The sequence below is a fragment of the Podarcis filfolensis genome (assembly GCF_964270895.1).
Source record: "Podarcis filfolensis genome assembly, chromosome: 3".
In the NCBI taxonomy this organism is placed as follows: Eukaryota; Metazoa; Chordata; class Lepidosauria; order Squamata; family Lacertidae; genus Podarcis; species Podarcis filfolensis.
The window spans coordinates 82,268,013-82,283,258 of NC_139606.1; the positions used below are offsets into that span (position 1 = coordinate 82,268,013).

The 15,246-nt window shown below is 40.1% G+C and overlaps 1 protein-coding gene across 1 annotated transcript in view; it reads right to left on the reverse strand.

The window, feature by feature from the left end:
- Positions 1-15,246, reverse strand: part of HEATR5B (HEAT repeat containing 5B) — a 47,102-nt gene that overhangs the window by 26,387 nt on the left and 5,469 nt on the right. Inside the window, exons 4-19 of the mRNA XM_083604174.1 lie at positions 14,831-14,939; positions 14,168-14,317; positions 13,237-13,408; positions 12,582-12,739; positions 10,440-10,689; positions 9,447-9,602; positions 8,631-8,881; positions 7,670-7,781; positions 6,685-6,837; positions 6,018-6,117; positions 5,280-5,389; positions 4,130-4,293; positions 3,114-3,289; positions 2,090-2,195; positions 1,380-1,570; positions 648-807 (exon numbers count right to left, since the gene is read on the reverse strand). Of these exons, the coding sequence (XP_083460300.1) occupies positions 648-807; positions 1,380-1,570; positions 2,090-2,195; positions 3,114-3,289; positions 4,130-4,293; positions 5,280-5,389; positions 6,018-6,117; positions 6,685-6,837; positions 7,670-7,781; positions 8,631-8,881; positions 9,447-9,602; positions 10,440-10,689; positions 12,582-12,739; positions 13,237-13,408; positions 14,168-14,317; positions 14,831-14,939 (2,518 nt within the window). The remainder of the gene's footprint in view (positions 1-647; positions 808-1,379; positions 1,571-2,089; positions 2,196-3,113; positions 3,290-4,129; positions 4,294-5,279; positions 5,390-6,017; positions 6,118-6,684; positions 6,838-7,669; positions 7,782-8,630; positions 8,882-9,446; positions 9,603-10,439; positions 10,690-12,581; positions 12,740-13,236; positions 13,409-14,167; positions 14,318-14,830; positions 14,940-15,246) is intronic.

Genomic DNA, 15,246 nt, shown 5'->3' on the forward strand with positions numbered 1-15,246 from the left:
AGCAGGGACCGTGCAAGGGAAGCTCACTCGTTGCGGGGATTCAAACCGGTGACCTTCTGATTGGCAAGCCCTAGGGCTCTGTGATTTAACCCACAGCACCACCTGCGTCCCTTCAACAAATAGTGGGCATACCCAAATTATGAAGGCATTTTTATTCCCTGAGACTTCAGGAGTTTGATAATGGGGCGTTTCATCCACAGCAACAGTATTTAAACTTATCTATTAACAAGCTGTTAGTATTTTTATTTTATTTTTGCAGGACTGTTTTGAACGTATGAAAGGGAGGGGCACACAATGATCATTTTTGTTACCTAGAGCTCATTATAGAAACAGTTGAACAGAAAGTAATAGAGAAATAAAGTATGGCTGGGTTGTGCGTAGTACCTGCTTAGAGTAGCGCTTAGAGAGAAACATTTTCAGATTGTTTACCAAATAGGTAGCATGGCTATTTATAACTGAAAAGTGGTTGAAGCAACAGAACATGGGTGCTTATGCTCAGAAACCTTTGTTTAAAAAAAGTTTGCAGAATTTTCTGCCTGATTCTTTTGCCATTCATAATATTGTTAAAAACATCTGCATACAGAATGAAGCATTAAAAAGTGTATAATCCTTATTATACTGTGCTGAATATTATACATCTGCTTTACCTGGACTTCAGGGGACGTTCCATCTTGTGCCAGTGCTAACAGAATGCTGACACTGGTTTTCAAGTGCTGCCCAGAACCTATTCCTCCAACGTAGCGGTGGAGACAGCCAAGAGCCAAGGAATGGCCTGTTCTTGCCACAACGTCTCTAGCAGATTTCAGCCTATCAAGATTTTGGTAAAGTTTAATTTTTGTTAAATCTGTAGCTAATACCATTTTTGTTGATGTCAAATAAAGACAAACAATCCAATACAGTAAGTCCACAACTTACGTAAGGGTTACCTTCCAGAGATTGTGCCTAAAGCCAAAATCACATATAGTCAAAACCCACTGGGTTCAATGGTAGGTGGGATTGCCAAAATCATTCTTCCTGGAACCCCCCCCCATTTCCCCCCCCTTTTTTGCCACACCCATAAAGCTGAATGTGCACAAGTTAAATGTGTACTGTATTATTTTTCAAGATCATATAAAGAGAAAACATTTCAAATGACCAAGGTAGGCAAAAGCCATCAGCGCCTTACACTTAAATGCTTACAGCCATGTTACTTCCTTCTTAAGGTATTAATAACCAAAATTAGAAATTATATGCAGTTTTTAAGCTGTGCACATTTTCATATTTGCATGCATAGCAAAACAAACTATATTCGATATAAAACTATACTCCCCTGTCACACAGGGGAATGAGATGTAGCAAACAAAGTTCTCCTTTTGCTTCAAGCAAAATGTTCAACGTACTTGTCAAAGCTGTACTGAGCCATTCTGGCAATGAAAGTTGCTTCTCCCACCACCTGTGCCATTCTGCCAAGAGCTTCTCCTGCAGCACATCTCAGAATGGGGTTAGGGTTGTCAAGGGCCCCCATAACTAGTGTCAAGGCAGACTTGCGAACTTCTTCCGGCCCTAAAGTACTTTTATTCTCAGCTAAGCCCTTTAACAGAAGACAACATATAAAGTTTTACAGATACACACCATATAATACCCATATTCACAACTACTGTTTCTGCAAATGACTTTCCTACATTTCCAGTCAGGGAAAGGTTTAAGCTTTCACACGTTTTGGCAGATGTCACATAACCAGAAGCATAAAGGTGCTCTTCTACTCAAAGTGGGGCTTTTTTGACTTAGTAAAAAGGGCACAACACCTTCAAATTGTAGCATAGGTGATGCATCATATTTTGCATGCTATGACACAGCTTCTGACACATCATTGTGCAAAGTCTTCCACTAAGGCTCACATAACAAGTTTATGGAACAGTGTTAATGGACTCCATTTTTAAGTTATCTCAGCACCTCTGATCCTTTGATATGAGGGCACTGATATTAGCGCAATAATAGTGATCAGAAATGAATTTGTATGCATACATTAACATTCTATGCCTCACAACTGCAGCCTTGTTATAATTACAGTAGGATAGGAACAGCATTATACCTCTTAAAGTAGGTTTACCTTTAATGCACTAAGAACAGCAGTAAAAATATTAAGCTGCACAGCTTGCTGACGAACACCTTTTGCCTGCTTGACACATTCTGCAAAATGATCCAGCATCTGTAGCCTGTAAATACATATAGTATGAGAAAGATATTCCTTGAAGTAATAGAAAAAGAGCTATAAAACCCACAGGCTTCAAAGGTGATGACTGTAAGGTGCCTCTGTGTGGCCAATGACTATGCCACAATGTGATATAATGTACTTCAAATTATGTTACTGTGCTTTCAAGCGAAATTTGCTCTTGGACTATTTGTTCATCTAACAGTGCCATCAAATGAATTCACCAGGCAAGCTGCTGGTAGTGTTGCTGCTGCTACAATACAGAAGCTCCAAAACTAGGCTTGGCAATAACTGTCCCCACTCACATAATGTGACTTTCCTTCCTCTTTTAACATCACCTCAACCCTCTGGAGAAGATTTTGGAGGGTGTGGCATTGCAGGGGAGAGGAAAGAAGGGAGGAGGGAAAACATTACGTTGCGTGAACACAACAGTAAGTGTTGAATAAACGCTCTATAATGCAGATTATAAATAAAAAAGATAACACAAACTTTTTAAAAGGTGGGGAAATTTCTTAATAGCTAACTTTTAAATAGGATTTAAGCCTTGATACTGTTTAGTTAAATAGCACTATAATGACATATTCACAGATTTTGCTAGGGGGCCTACACCTAGGTTCAGGGGCCCTAATCTGCCCCCTTGGCCCTGGGATCTTACTAATTTTGGTAGCAGCAGCAAAAAGAACAAAAATTAAAGTAGACAGTGCTACATTGAGCAAGTCCAGTGCCCTGATCTGAATACTGGTACAAGTCAGCCTTTTTCAGTCATTTGATTGGTCATTTGATGAGCAGAGGAGGAGGCAATAATGACACTCCTCAGCTAATTTGCATGGTGTATGCATGTGTGCGTGGCTTGCAAGTTCAAGAGGGTTGTCACTGTGGCTCTAAGGCCAACAAAGGTTAGCCACCCTGGTTATAAACAGACCTGTGCTTGTAGGAAACATGAGGGAAAACCACTCCAAAGAGAGCAACTGAGGCATCTATGACTGACACTCCCAAAGGAAGAGGACCAGGAACAGCTTCACCAGCAGGGATGCGCAAATAAATGGAAGATGGATCATGTTCTAGAGCACCACTTCCAGAGGCACTGTTTGGCTGGAGCTGTAAAGCATCAGAACACTTGAAATATGATAAACATGTAACACTTATCGCTTCGTATTATACATTTTCCAAAGATTTTTGTTTCTAAATTATTATTGTTCAAAGGAACCTATATACTTCTGCAGTGTCTCCATTATTTCAAGGACAAAAAAGGAGATTCAACTCTAAGGCATGGATCCTAGCTTTTAGCACTGTGATGTTTGTTTTCAAGGAATGGGTTCTTCCATGAATGTATTAATGGAAGGAGCTTCAGTTCATCAAACTAAATACATCCATGGAAGGTTTAAGCCAGTATGTATATTTCAAGTAAAATTGCTTTGCTTGTGCCCAGTCACGTGGTTACCAGTACTGCACAGAACACATGATAAGGGCAATTACAGATCAAGCAGTCTCACATAAGCGTTTCATTTGGAAAGTATGAAAAGGAAACACACACCATGACTATACTATTAGATGCCCTACTGTAATACTTTGAGCAGCAACAGCAGCAGGGTCCATTGCCTTTTTTCTTTTTCAAAAACATGTTTATTATGTGACTTTATTCTTTTCTAACTCTATGGCATCTTCGCCCGCTCTGCTGTAGCATGTTTAAGAGTTCAAGTTTAGGGTTGACTCTGTTCTGGCATCTCTCACAAACTCTACAAGACACAACATTTTTCATAACTCTAAGGAAAATCAAATTATAATTGAGTCTAACTTAAACCTCTATATTTAGAAATCAGTAGAAGTATTACAAATATGTGCTGGGCACTGTAAAAATAACAACAGTGGATTTGCTCAAGAGCCTTGAAAAAGACAGAAAACTAGATGTTTGGGGAATGATTTTAAAGGATTTGATACCTGATCTTCAATTGATTTATGGTCTGTTTCCTGCAGCCAGGAGCCAAGAAGAACACTGTCATCATAATGGCAAAGTGATCTAAGCAGAGATGTAGTTGTATTAGCAGAGTTGTCTGTCAAAGTAAATTCTGCCACCAGCTCCCGAAGAAGTGCATTAAATGACCCTGAAGGAGAATAATTGGAAGGGGACAACGTCAAAATATAATACATTTTACATCCTGTGATTCAACAGGCATTATATGAAACAGAAATAGTTCCCAAAGAAGGATGGTGTAGTACAGGAAAATCAGTACTAATATTATTCTTGGGAAGCTATAACCCATGAGAAGCCCACATTCACCTGCCTGAAAAGTCAGGTAGTCTTGTACAGCTAGATGCACCGATTGTAGTGTCCACTGGCAAAGAAAACTCTACTGCTTTACTATAGTACTACCAGAGAGGCCCTCAAAGAGCACGGTGCCAAGAAACTAAAATCTATTGGGAAACCAGCCAAATACCAGAAAGAAAAGTAAAAGCTTTTCCAGGTAGTTTATTTCTCCAACTGAACCTCACTGAGACAGGGGTTGAAGAAATCAAAGGTACTATCCAGTAATTATCCTCCAAGCTGGAGTTCAGTCAACAGAAGAGTAGAGGAGTTGGATAGTTATAATGGAATGGTCTTGGGGGTGGAGTGCACATTTTTATTTCTATTTATCTATTTATTTTTACGTTGTTGTTGTTTTGTGTGTGTGTATGGGTGGGTATAGAGTAGAGAGGCTTGGAGAACATCTGAAGTTTCAGATATTAACTAGACACCCTGCACTCCAAGGCCAGGGAGACTATTGCTGCTTGATAGCATTAACAACCCTACATTGTATTTGTGAGTTACCCAGGACCATTGCTTAGAGGCATAGCTGGTATATGTATTACTGAATATTACTGCATAGTTATTTCTAATCTTTCTACAGGTGTGCAGATGTGTATATGTGAGCACTGTGATTCTGCCAGATGTCCTCCAGAAAAATACATTATTTGTTCACAGAAATGCTACCTATCTTGCAACTATTTTCAATTTTGTGACTACTTTAAAGTTTTTTAAAAGCCTACATAAGAATATAAGGGATGCGGACCCAAGTATTAAGAGCAATAAGCAACAATTCAGTGCAATTACCTTCATATGTTTTTGGTGGTAACAAAGCCAAGATGTCATAAAGTCTTAATCGGACCATTGCTGCACTGGCCTTCAGATGAGCTCCGTGGGCTTTTATTACAGAGGGAATGCTATTGTGTTAAAAAGAAGTCCAGATTAATTACTAGTAAAAATCATGGCATAGTAAACTGTTGATGCAATGGGTTGTATTCAACATAACACTAAGACTAAGGTTCCATCAGCAGAAGGATTTCCCCTTGCACAACAGAACTCCCCTGCGCCCCGCAAAATCTGTTCTGGAGGTTCCTCCAACCATCTAGAGCAGATCTGAGGACAGCATAGGGAGCACATGGGGGGGGGGGGAGAAGTGGAGGGAAGTCCCATTGTGCTAGTGGTAACCTTTCTGGTAGGATGCACTAGATTGAAGTCTAACTTTTAATACTGTTATAAGCAAGGTCTATCCCTGAGTTGCTATGTGATATGCACACAATTTCATTTTATGCAGAATAAATTATTTTTGAAAGTATTTTTAAAGAAGATTTGTGCCTTCCATAAAACAAGAAATAACATTTAGTTTAAAAATGGAAATGTTAAATATCAAAAAAGTAAGACAGGACATAAAATTAACTTTAAGAAGTTAGTGTTGATTGTTTCTTCATTTTGAATTTAAAATAAGAACTTCTCTGACTTTTTCTGGTTATGCAGACTACAGAGGATTTTGAGGGGAAATTGCTTCACCATTGTGGAAACTATACTTACTGAGACATCATTGTCATAGCACATTCTATAGGAGTCATCAGTTTTCGAATAACATCCTCTGTTAGAAGTTCGGGACAGTGAGCAACAAAACTTCTCATAGCTAATAATGAAAAATGCATTGGTCACATTTTAAACTATGTAAGCAAACAAGGAAATGTTAACTATCAAAAAGAAATTGCAGTTCAGCTGCTGGCAAAATGCCAATGCTTTCCCTAATCAGCAGAGACATTCAAGAAGCCAGGTGAACCACAATGCCCCACCCATGCTATCCACTATTGCTACCTGTCTATATTGTTTCAGCCAAGCTTGCATTGCTATAGGAAGGACAGGTGGAATCAAATACTACCCCACTTGTCTCCCTCATCAGGCATCTTTTCCTTAGGAGCCACATGTACCACTACGAATGAACCTATTTTTTTTTACTCTCTCAGCCTTCTGAATAAGCCAAACTCTTACGTTACCTTTATACACTATTTACTTGCGACATTTATATCCCAGCATTCCTCCAAGGATCTCAGGGCATTTTACAAGGCCCTGTGACACTGGAAGTGGAACTTGTTCAAGGCCATTTAGTATTCAGATTTGAACATGAATCTTTTCACAATGTTACAGGTAAAACCGATTGAAATAATTCAGGAACTGTTAGCTGTATCTTTGAGATTCTTACCACAGAGAGCTCCTGCACGTCCTTCCAGTGTTACTTGCCATGTGAAGGAATCTCCACGAGCTTTCTCTGCTTCCAACTCCTTCAAAGATCGGGGAAATACATTTCGCCACAGCAGTAACATTTTGGGAAGATGGTAACGAACAGCAGACGGACCTAAGGGTAAGAAGGCAAATTACTGTAGATTTTAAACAATTCTCAACAAACAAACAAAAAATAACCAAATGACACTAAAAATACTCCAATGCCATTATTGTGTGCTATTCTTTTCTTTTTTTTAAAGTCACATTTTGTATGCCACTTTGGCCATTTTTACTTGGAAAGGTAGCCAGTAATCAATGTAACCAATGCAAGTGATGTAAGATTATAGGAATATTTGTATTTTTACACACTACGTATTAGTCTTTAGCATTAAAAGTTTAATCAAATAAAGCTAATTTAAAGAATATTGGGCTGCCAAGTACTCTTCAAAAAGTAGTAACTGCTATCAACTGATAAAATACTGTTATTTTTCTTCATGCTGCTCTCAATTCTTTATTAAAGTCCAATTTGTATTTAAATGGGATTACCTTAAGACACATTTTTTACCACAATGCTTCTAACCCAGATCAAACAAAGAAAACAAGACGAAAGAAAAAGAAAATGTCTTTTTTTCCAGACCATCTACTACTTATAGCTATGTTTAAAAGACCGGGAAACAAAAGATAGAGAAATATAATCACTTACTGTAATTTCTATTTTCCTTGAAAGTTATATTTTAACAGACTCTTTTAGATTTGTTTTCTTGGAGCCTCTCATCACATATTAAAGCGCCAGTCAAACATGCCTCTCCCCAATTACAAATATGAAGTTCTGAAGAGCTTGGTTTATTCTGCTGACTATAACAACTTTAAGGAATTTTTACTGTCAAGACTAATCCAATAAACTTATTAAGAATACCAGGACTGTCCTACACCACAGTGATAAAGCCAGCCACTGTTTAACATACCTAAAGTCATCAGAGCACCAAGCAAAAGCCATCCAGCCTGGGTTCGCTGCAAAGACAATCTGCTATTTTGTGCAGCAGATCGTAAGAGATCCTCTGCAATGCTAACAACCATCTGAAAACAAAAGGAGATTGTTACCAATTATGTGCCCATTCCTAATCACACATTACGTGCTAACACAAAAGTTTGCATGTGTCACCATGGAGGCGCAATACTTTCAGATCTTTAAACCTGAATGTCACAAGAAGTTGCACATTATTCTCAATTATTTAGTTATTTAAGGAATTAGCAATAACACTTCCAATTTGGGTTCAAAATAACACACGTTACGCCAATATGGCATAAAGCGTAAAATGGCTGTGTGACTTTACTCAACAAAAATAAAATATTTACAGAAGGGTAAAGAAAACTAAAAACCCGTGTATATATAGGGTACCCAAACCAACTTTATTTTAAAGATGCAAGGAAATGAGGAACCCTAGTATTACTAAATAAGGAATGGGGAATGGTAGTAGGGATCTGGCAGCTGAAACAGTGGCCTAGATTAACCAGGGGAATGTTTGGATGCAAATGAACTCTTTGGGTCAAACGAAAGCAGAAGGATAGTGAAATTTAGGAAACAGATTTAAGAGAAAGAGTAATGTAAGGAGTGACACACTAATTATTTTCTTCTCTCATTGACACAAGAGAGGTCAGAGTTTAGGCACCTGGGCTGACATGGATATGCCATGGCCCGCAGCTGATTATACTGGTTGCTGTAGCATCTTTTCTTCTTCTGTTTAAATGCATTTTATAGTCAGGAGGTAGCCAGCCAGACCCTTTCCAACAACACATTGGTGTTTTAACAAGTGAATGTGTTTAGCATTAGGGCAGCAGAAGCAAACTCCATTTTATTTCTGTAGCCATTACGTTGTTAAGATTTGAACTTAATATGCAAAGCCACATATGTTCATAGTATCTCACCTTTCCTTTTGCATGGGGAATGCCCAAAGGACACTGATGAACTCCACCTAGCAAAGCAGCCATTGCAAAACTGTAACCACTAACAGCTTCTGGTGAGGTCTTCAAATTGTTGAGCCTTTCGGCACACCGGTCCAAGAAAGGAGTCACTTGGAAAGGCAAGGCCACAGCTACGCAACGCAGGCACCATGCAGCAGCAAGTCGGGCAGCCATGCTTGGATGAAGAAGAACTGAAGTAACAGTCTCAAGCAATCCTGAAATCAACACAGACAACCATGAGTCTTAAAGGGAAATCAATAATGGATTCCTATACTAGGATATACTCTATACCATTCAGTCCCCTTTCACTCCATCTAATAGTAAATCAAGCTGTCTAAATATTACTCAACAGAATGAGATTTAAAATTAGTTTACTTATGCTTTTAAATTTCCATTTTATTTCTCATTTCAATAAACACACAATGAGGCATTCACCAGAACTCTCCAGACTCTAGTTTCTTATGGGGAAACTATATTGATAACTACTTGGTGAAATTTTGTAACTACTCAACAACTGTATACACAAATACATTTATATTAAGTAATTTGTTTAGCTGTTATGGGTGCAGGCTAAAGAATCTCAGAATTGCTTACATTCTGCTGAAACCAGAGGCAGTAAATGCCCTTGCATTTTTCTAGATTACATCACATGTCTTGCTGGGTTTCTTTTTCATGCCAGAATCAAGTGGTAATCAAGTAAGCTGGCAGACAGAAGTGGATATTGAACAGTACAATTCTATACAGGCAACTGTATATTAAATTACAGTCTTAACAACTTACCTATAGAAGGCTCTTGTATGAGAGGTGAAGCAGTGGCACTTAGGCTCTGAACTAGGCTCCCAAGCTCCTGAAGGGCACAAACCATCACATGCTGACTTGCAGCAACTTCAGCTGCTCCTGATTTGTTTTCAATATTAGCATCATTCACAACTGATTCTGGCAAAGCAGTGGGAGAAGAGAGAGTGTCATCCAGCATTCTTGTAAATTTGAGGTGTATTCAGAAGAGTATCAGTATAAAGAACTATAGAAATGCAAGAGTTGCTTGTACACAGTAGCTAAGAAAGTGAGCTGCATGTGTTTGTTTGAGATGCCACAGAATTTAAGAGACAACTCTTACAGAACAGAGATTGGTTTAGCATACATTCAGATGACTTGCTGGCAACCTACATTAAAAGCCGCCTTTCAATCACAAGTATTTTATATTTAATCACAAGAGAGCTACTTTTGGATAATTACTGAAGGAATGAGAAAGTATTATCAAGAAATATGCCATTCTATATTTTCACCATGGAAACTTAGCTTATGAAAAATGTCTAATAGTGATGAGTCTGAAAACTGAAGGGAAAGAACCAAAGCATTAAATTCTCTTCACGATTACTGATTTTCCAAGTTCTGACTCCTACTTACTGCCAGTTTTAAAATATTTTTAAGAATTAGCTCTCTGATCTCAAGCACAAGTAGCCGCATATGCATGCTTTTTGGGGGGGGGGGAGCTGTCCTAAACATTCTTCATCTTCTGAGTAACCATACTTTTGTATTTCATTGCTGTGGTGCAGTTAGCATTTGAAATATATATTCAGTCAACACAGCTAGATATTTTAGAGTGTATTTACAGATTATTACATACTGTGCCTGCACTTCAGTGTTATGAGGGCACATAATATTGTTTGATTATCTGTCATAGACCTTTTTTTCACTGCTTTAAAAATTCCTTCATACTTATGGGACAGGAATATATTATGTTGATTTGGACCTTAACCTTAACATTCTTACCTACTGCCTTCATCTGTTTACCAATTGCCTGGCATATATCTTTGGCAGCTGCAATCTGTGCCTTCTCCCCCAATAAACTTCCTACAGTGGCTCGGAGGATGAAGGAGACGCATCTTCGAGAGTACACCGCTTCTACATGAGTCTGCGTTGCCCGAGGGTGAGAAACCAGATCTAGAACATGTGACAAGAATGTAGCAAAATTGCGCTCCAGCCACTGACCTCCTAATGTTGTGACAAAGACAACATAAGCCTGCAAATTCAAAATACAAATATTACAACCACAGAAAGGAAGGATTTGTACACATTTACATAATAGAGGGGAGGGGCAAACAAAGGGAAACTCTAAAGAGAAGACTTAAATGACCCTGGTTTTATAAGATTTTGAGGCAAAACAACCATATTTTAGGGATGGATTCACATATATGATGTCTTCTATCTAATGCTACCACAAGTAGAAGGAATACTTTTGGAAGCGCAGTCCTCACTACCATTATGATTCACCACTTACCTTGATTCATGATGAACGAAATAAAAATAAATGGATATTTTCCCCTTTTCTGACCCTGGAGAACCCCTTCTCCCACCACAATATAACAATATTTTCAGGAACTGCCAGTCAGACAAGTGCAGTAAGCATCTACTCTGTCTAACAGCAGCCCTTCAGAGTCTCAGAGGTCTTTCACATCCCCTTCTATCTCTTAGCACAGCAGACTAAGGCCTCTGTGGAGGTGTGAAGGAGGGAGGCATCCTTTGCAAGCCCAAAAGAGAACTACAAGGCCCTTTGGTCCAGGCTGACTGGAGCGCTGCACAGAGGTACTCCTTTTAGAGGCTGGGGGTACAGTGGTACCTCTGGATGCGAACGGGTTCCGTTCCGGAGCCCCGTTCACATCCTGAAGCGAACGCAACCCGCGTCTCCATGTGCCGCGATTCGCCGCTTCCACGCATGCACGTGACGTCCTTTTGAGCGTCTGCACATGCGCAAGCGGCGAAACACGGAAGTAATGCGTTCTGTTACTTCCGGGTCGCCGCGGAGCGCAACCCAAAAACGCTCAACCCGAAGCTACTTCAACCCAAGGTATGACTGTACATCAATTGGTTATACAGGTCTAGGGCCATCTTAAGCATATCTGGCGCCGTGGTGCAAAGATCCTTCCGACGCCCCACCCCCCCGTTTCCCAGAGTTGGGACCCCAAAGTTGTTGAGGCTGCTCCCGTCCTCATGCTGCTGCCCCGTGCTGCTCGCACACACCCGGGCATTGGCTCCCGCAGCAGGATCATGATGTGAGGCTGGGCAGCCGGGTGCAATGGGGATGGCAAGGGAGGCAGGCGGGGGTCTCGTCCAGGCAGGGACAGGCGAAGCGAGTTGGGCCGTCTGCGTCGCCGCAGCAGAGAAGCGCACTCACTGAGTCTCACCATCCTTGCTTGGGGAAGAGTGGGGGAGGAGAGAGCGTGACTGGGAGGGGATTGGACAGGGGAAGGAAACGCGGTTCATGTGAAGGAGTGCAGAGGTGGTGGGGGCAGTGGGAGGAGGCAGGCTCCATGCAAGGTGGTGGAGAAGCAGGGGAATGAGGGAGGGGAGATGGGGGCAGCAGTTGCAGCGTGTAGCCTCGAGCGAGGGGATTTTTCAAGGTGGAGTGGATGGGGGGAGTGGTGGTAGAGTCACGTTTATTATGCGCAGAGCTTGGGATGCAAGCACACACCACTCAGCCGAGGAGGTGGTGTGTCGCGGAGCCAGCAGAGAGAACTCTGGACTGCGGGAAAGCATCCGGAGCCTTCCTGCCTCCAACGGGCGCTGGAGGCGTGCAGGCACCAAGCCCCCGCTCCACCTCACTTACCTCCCCGCTCTCCCCTCCCTGGACTCTCTGCCTGGTGCTCTCCACTGCTTGGTGCCCTGGCTCGCCGCGCCACTACGCCCAATGGTAAAGACGTCCCTGTACAGGTCTCACTTATTTATCGATGTGCTAAATCTATTCATCTGATTGGCTTATATGGCATGAAAAAACTGCACATTTGTGACATGCTTAGTCAACAGACCTGAATATAAGAATGATCATTTTCTATGGAACAATAGCTATTTGAGCACTTGCCTAGGCAGAGATAACAACACTGTGAAAATTACTGAAGAATAAGAGAGCAAACACACCTGCGTAACTCCAACTCTCACTTCTCGATTGACAGATCCTCCTACTTTTAACATCTCACCACCACTCTTTAAGAATCCAGATCCTCCTCTTAGAAAACCAGTGGCCATGAGTTCCAAAACCTCTTCCAGTGTAGCCCGCTTCACATTTTGGCGCATCACTTCAAGAAAAAAAATAGTAATTTAATTTAATAGAATACTTTTAAATAATTGCTTGGACTCATATTACTTCTGTGATTTTGACAAGTAGCCTGCCTTGTTACAGGAACAAAGGCAACAAAAACTTAGTAGAGTTTAATGATTATTAAATATATGTAAAAGCCTTCAGACAATTACAAATGATTACATAACTCATTCACAAAGGGTTTCTATCTCAATGCTTTCCTTGTGTAGATTAATTGCTTTAACTTTGGCTAGCTGTAAAAATAGAGAAAACAAAAATCTCCACAATACAATTTTATAGTAGAATAACAGAATTGTAGAGTTGGAAGGGATCCTGAGGATCATCTAGTCCAACTCCCTGCAATTCAGGAATCTCAACTTACGGTCCACCATCCAATTTGAAACCATACCAGACCCTGCCTAGATTTGCAAATAGTACACAAAATATATCCAGCTTATATAATAATATTTGCACAGACAATTCAATATTTAATACCTGCTGCTTGCTTTGGTATCAGTGCTGTAGCCATAACTGTTCCCAAAAGTTTTGATACTGCAACTCGTACACCATAATTTGAGTTTTCCAGAGCCTTAAAACAAAGTGTTGCTACATTTTCCAGTTCTGCTGTCCACATAAATACAGCCTCGTTTTGTAGTTCCAGTAGGCACTGAGGGCAGGAGAAAGAACATACCAATAATTGTTTAATATTTCTAAAATGCTTACCCATCCACTCTGGGAATAGAGCCAGCACGATCATCGCTGTCATTTATCCCACTTATGAGATATGATTGGCATAATGACTTTTAAAAAACCATTCAGAAAGGTTACGCTGAAATCTATCTTTACATTGGTGCTCATACAAAAACATTATTATGAGATACGGGATTGGAGAGTAATACTGAATCACAGGATACAAGCGTCCAATTCCTGTCTACAAACACTTCAGTAGCATTTAATTTTCAGATGTATTTCGGGGGGGAGGGGGGGCTGCCTCCTACCTCTCAGTTTAAAATCTGCCCCTGCCAAAAAATCTCTGCTCCAGAAAAAATAGAGAAACAGGCCACTTCTCTCTCTCCCTGCGTAAAATGTCGGTTTCAGTGCTTTGAAGGGAGAAGAAAGCTACATTGTCACATTCTTTCCTCAGTAAGAGGAAAAAGTCCTTCCTGCTACAATTTAGAATCCCATTACAAAGATTAATGCCAAGTATTAAAAAAAATCAGATGGGAACTGCTCTGTGGCAGCCCAAATGCTTTCAGAAGGTGATCTGGATAAGCTAGCCACCAAATCCACATCCCAATTACACTGTGCACACTGTGTGACATATTAAATAATGTCAAAATACAGCACACCAAGGAAAGACGAACAGAAAATTTAGTGAACAAACCAACCCTGCATGTTTATAAATTGTAAAAGAATACAAACCTACCTTTGCTACTGCACATCGCACAGCCATAGCTCTGTCTGTCAGGAGAGATCTCGCATTCTTATAAATATCACGGTGGCAAGAAGCTGCAGCACCACCCAGCCCACTTAGGACTTTCTGCAAACTCATTAATATTTCACTCCGGCCCTGTGACTACAAATTGCATTGGGATTTGAAAGGGAGAAAGAGAGAATGAAGTGGAAATAAGAAACAACTTGTTCTGTATCTTCATAATGTAACTATGAGAATTATCTAAAAAGTGAGGGGCAAAGGGAGATGGCTCATAATTCATCTATGAAAGAGAGAGATACCACACAACTGGTGTCATGACGCATTTCTGAGGTATTTTTATGGTAATTTGGCAAAAAAATGACACTGCCGACATGGGTTGCCATACGTCCAGGTTTTCCCAGACATTTTTGCCAATTTCCGCCCGGACACTGCTTCAAACTGCAGTATTCCAGGTATGTCCTGGAAATTACAGACGTATGGCCATCCTAATTAAACAAAGAGTATATAAATAAAAGACAGCAGAATAGCCTTAAATAAAATTTCCTAAGCCTTAATTGATGGTTTTAGTCTGTTACAAAATAGACTAACAAACTAAATATGTAAAAGAGTGAAAAATATGATTTTGTGTTTTTTTACAACACCACTTTCACTCACCTCAGCACTTTTCAAAGACTTTAAGAGATTGTTAACTGTTTCTGGAAAAGAACTACCCAGCATTCTCCCCATTTTTTCATAAAATGCTCCAACACATGCCACTGCAGTGCTACAAAAAGGCAAAATCATCATTAGTATTTTTTCACTAGGTAACATGCTAGTAAATAGAAGCATCAAATCAAAACTTAAACATCTTCAGGCAAGCAGGCAGTTTTATGTAGTATGTATACTTTGTAAGGAAATCAGAGACTACAAACTTATATTTTGGCCACAGATATAGTTTTAGAAATGAAAAGGTAAAAATTCACATGGATTAGCAATTAAGTGACAGGTAAAACGAATGCCAAGTTTCATTAAGTTTTTCTATTCTCATGCTCATTAGGATTTTTCTCACCCAAAGAATGGCTCACATTTCT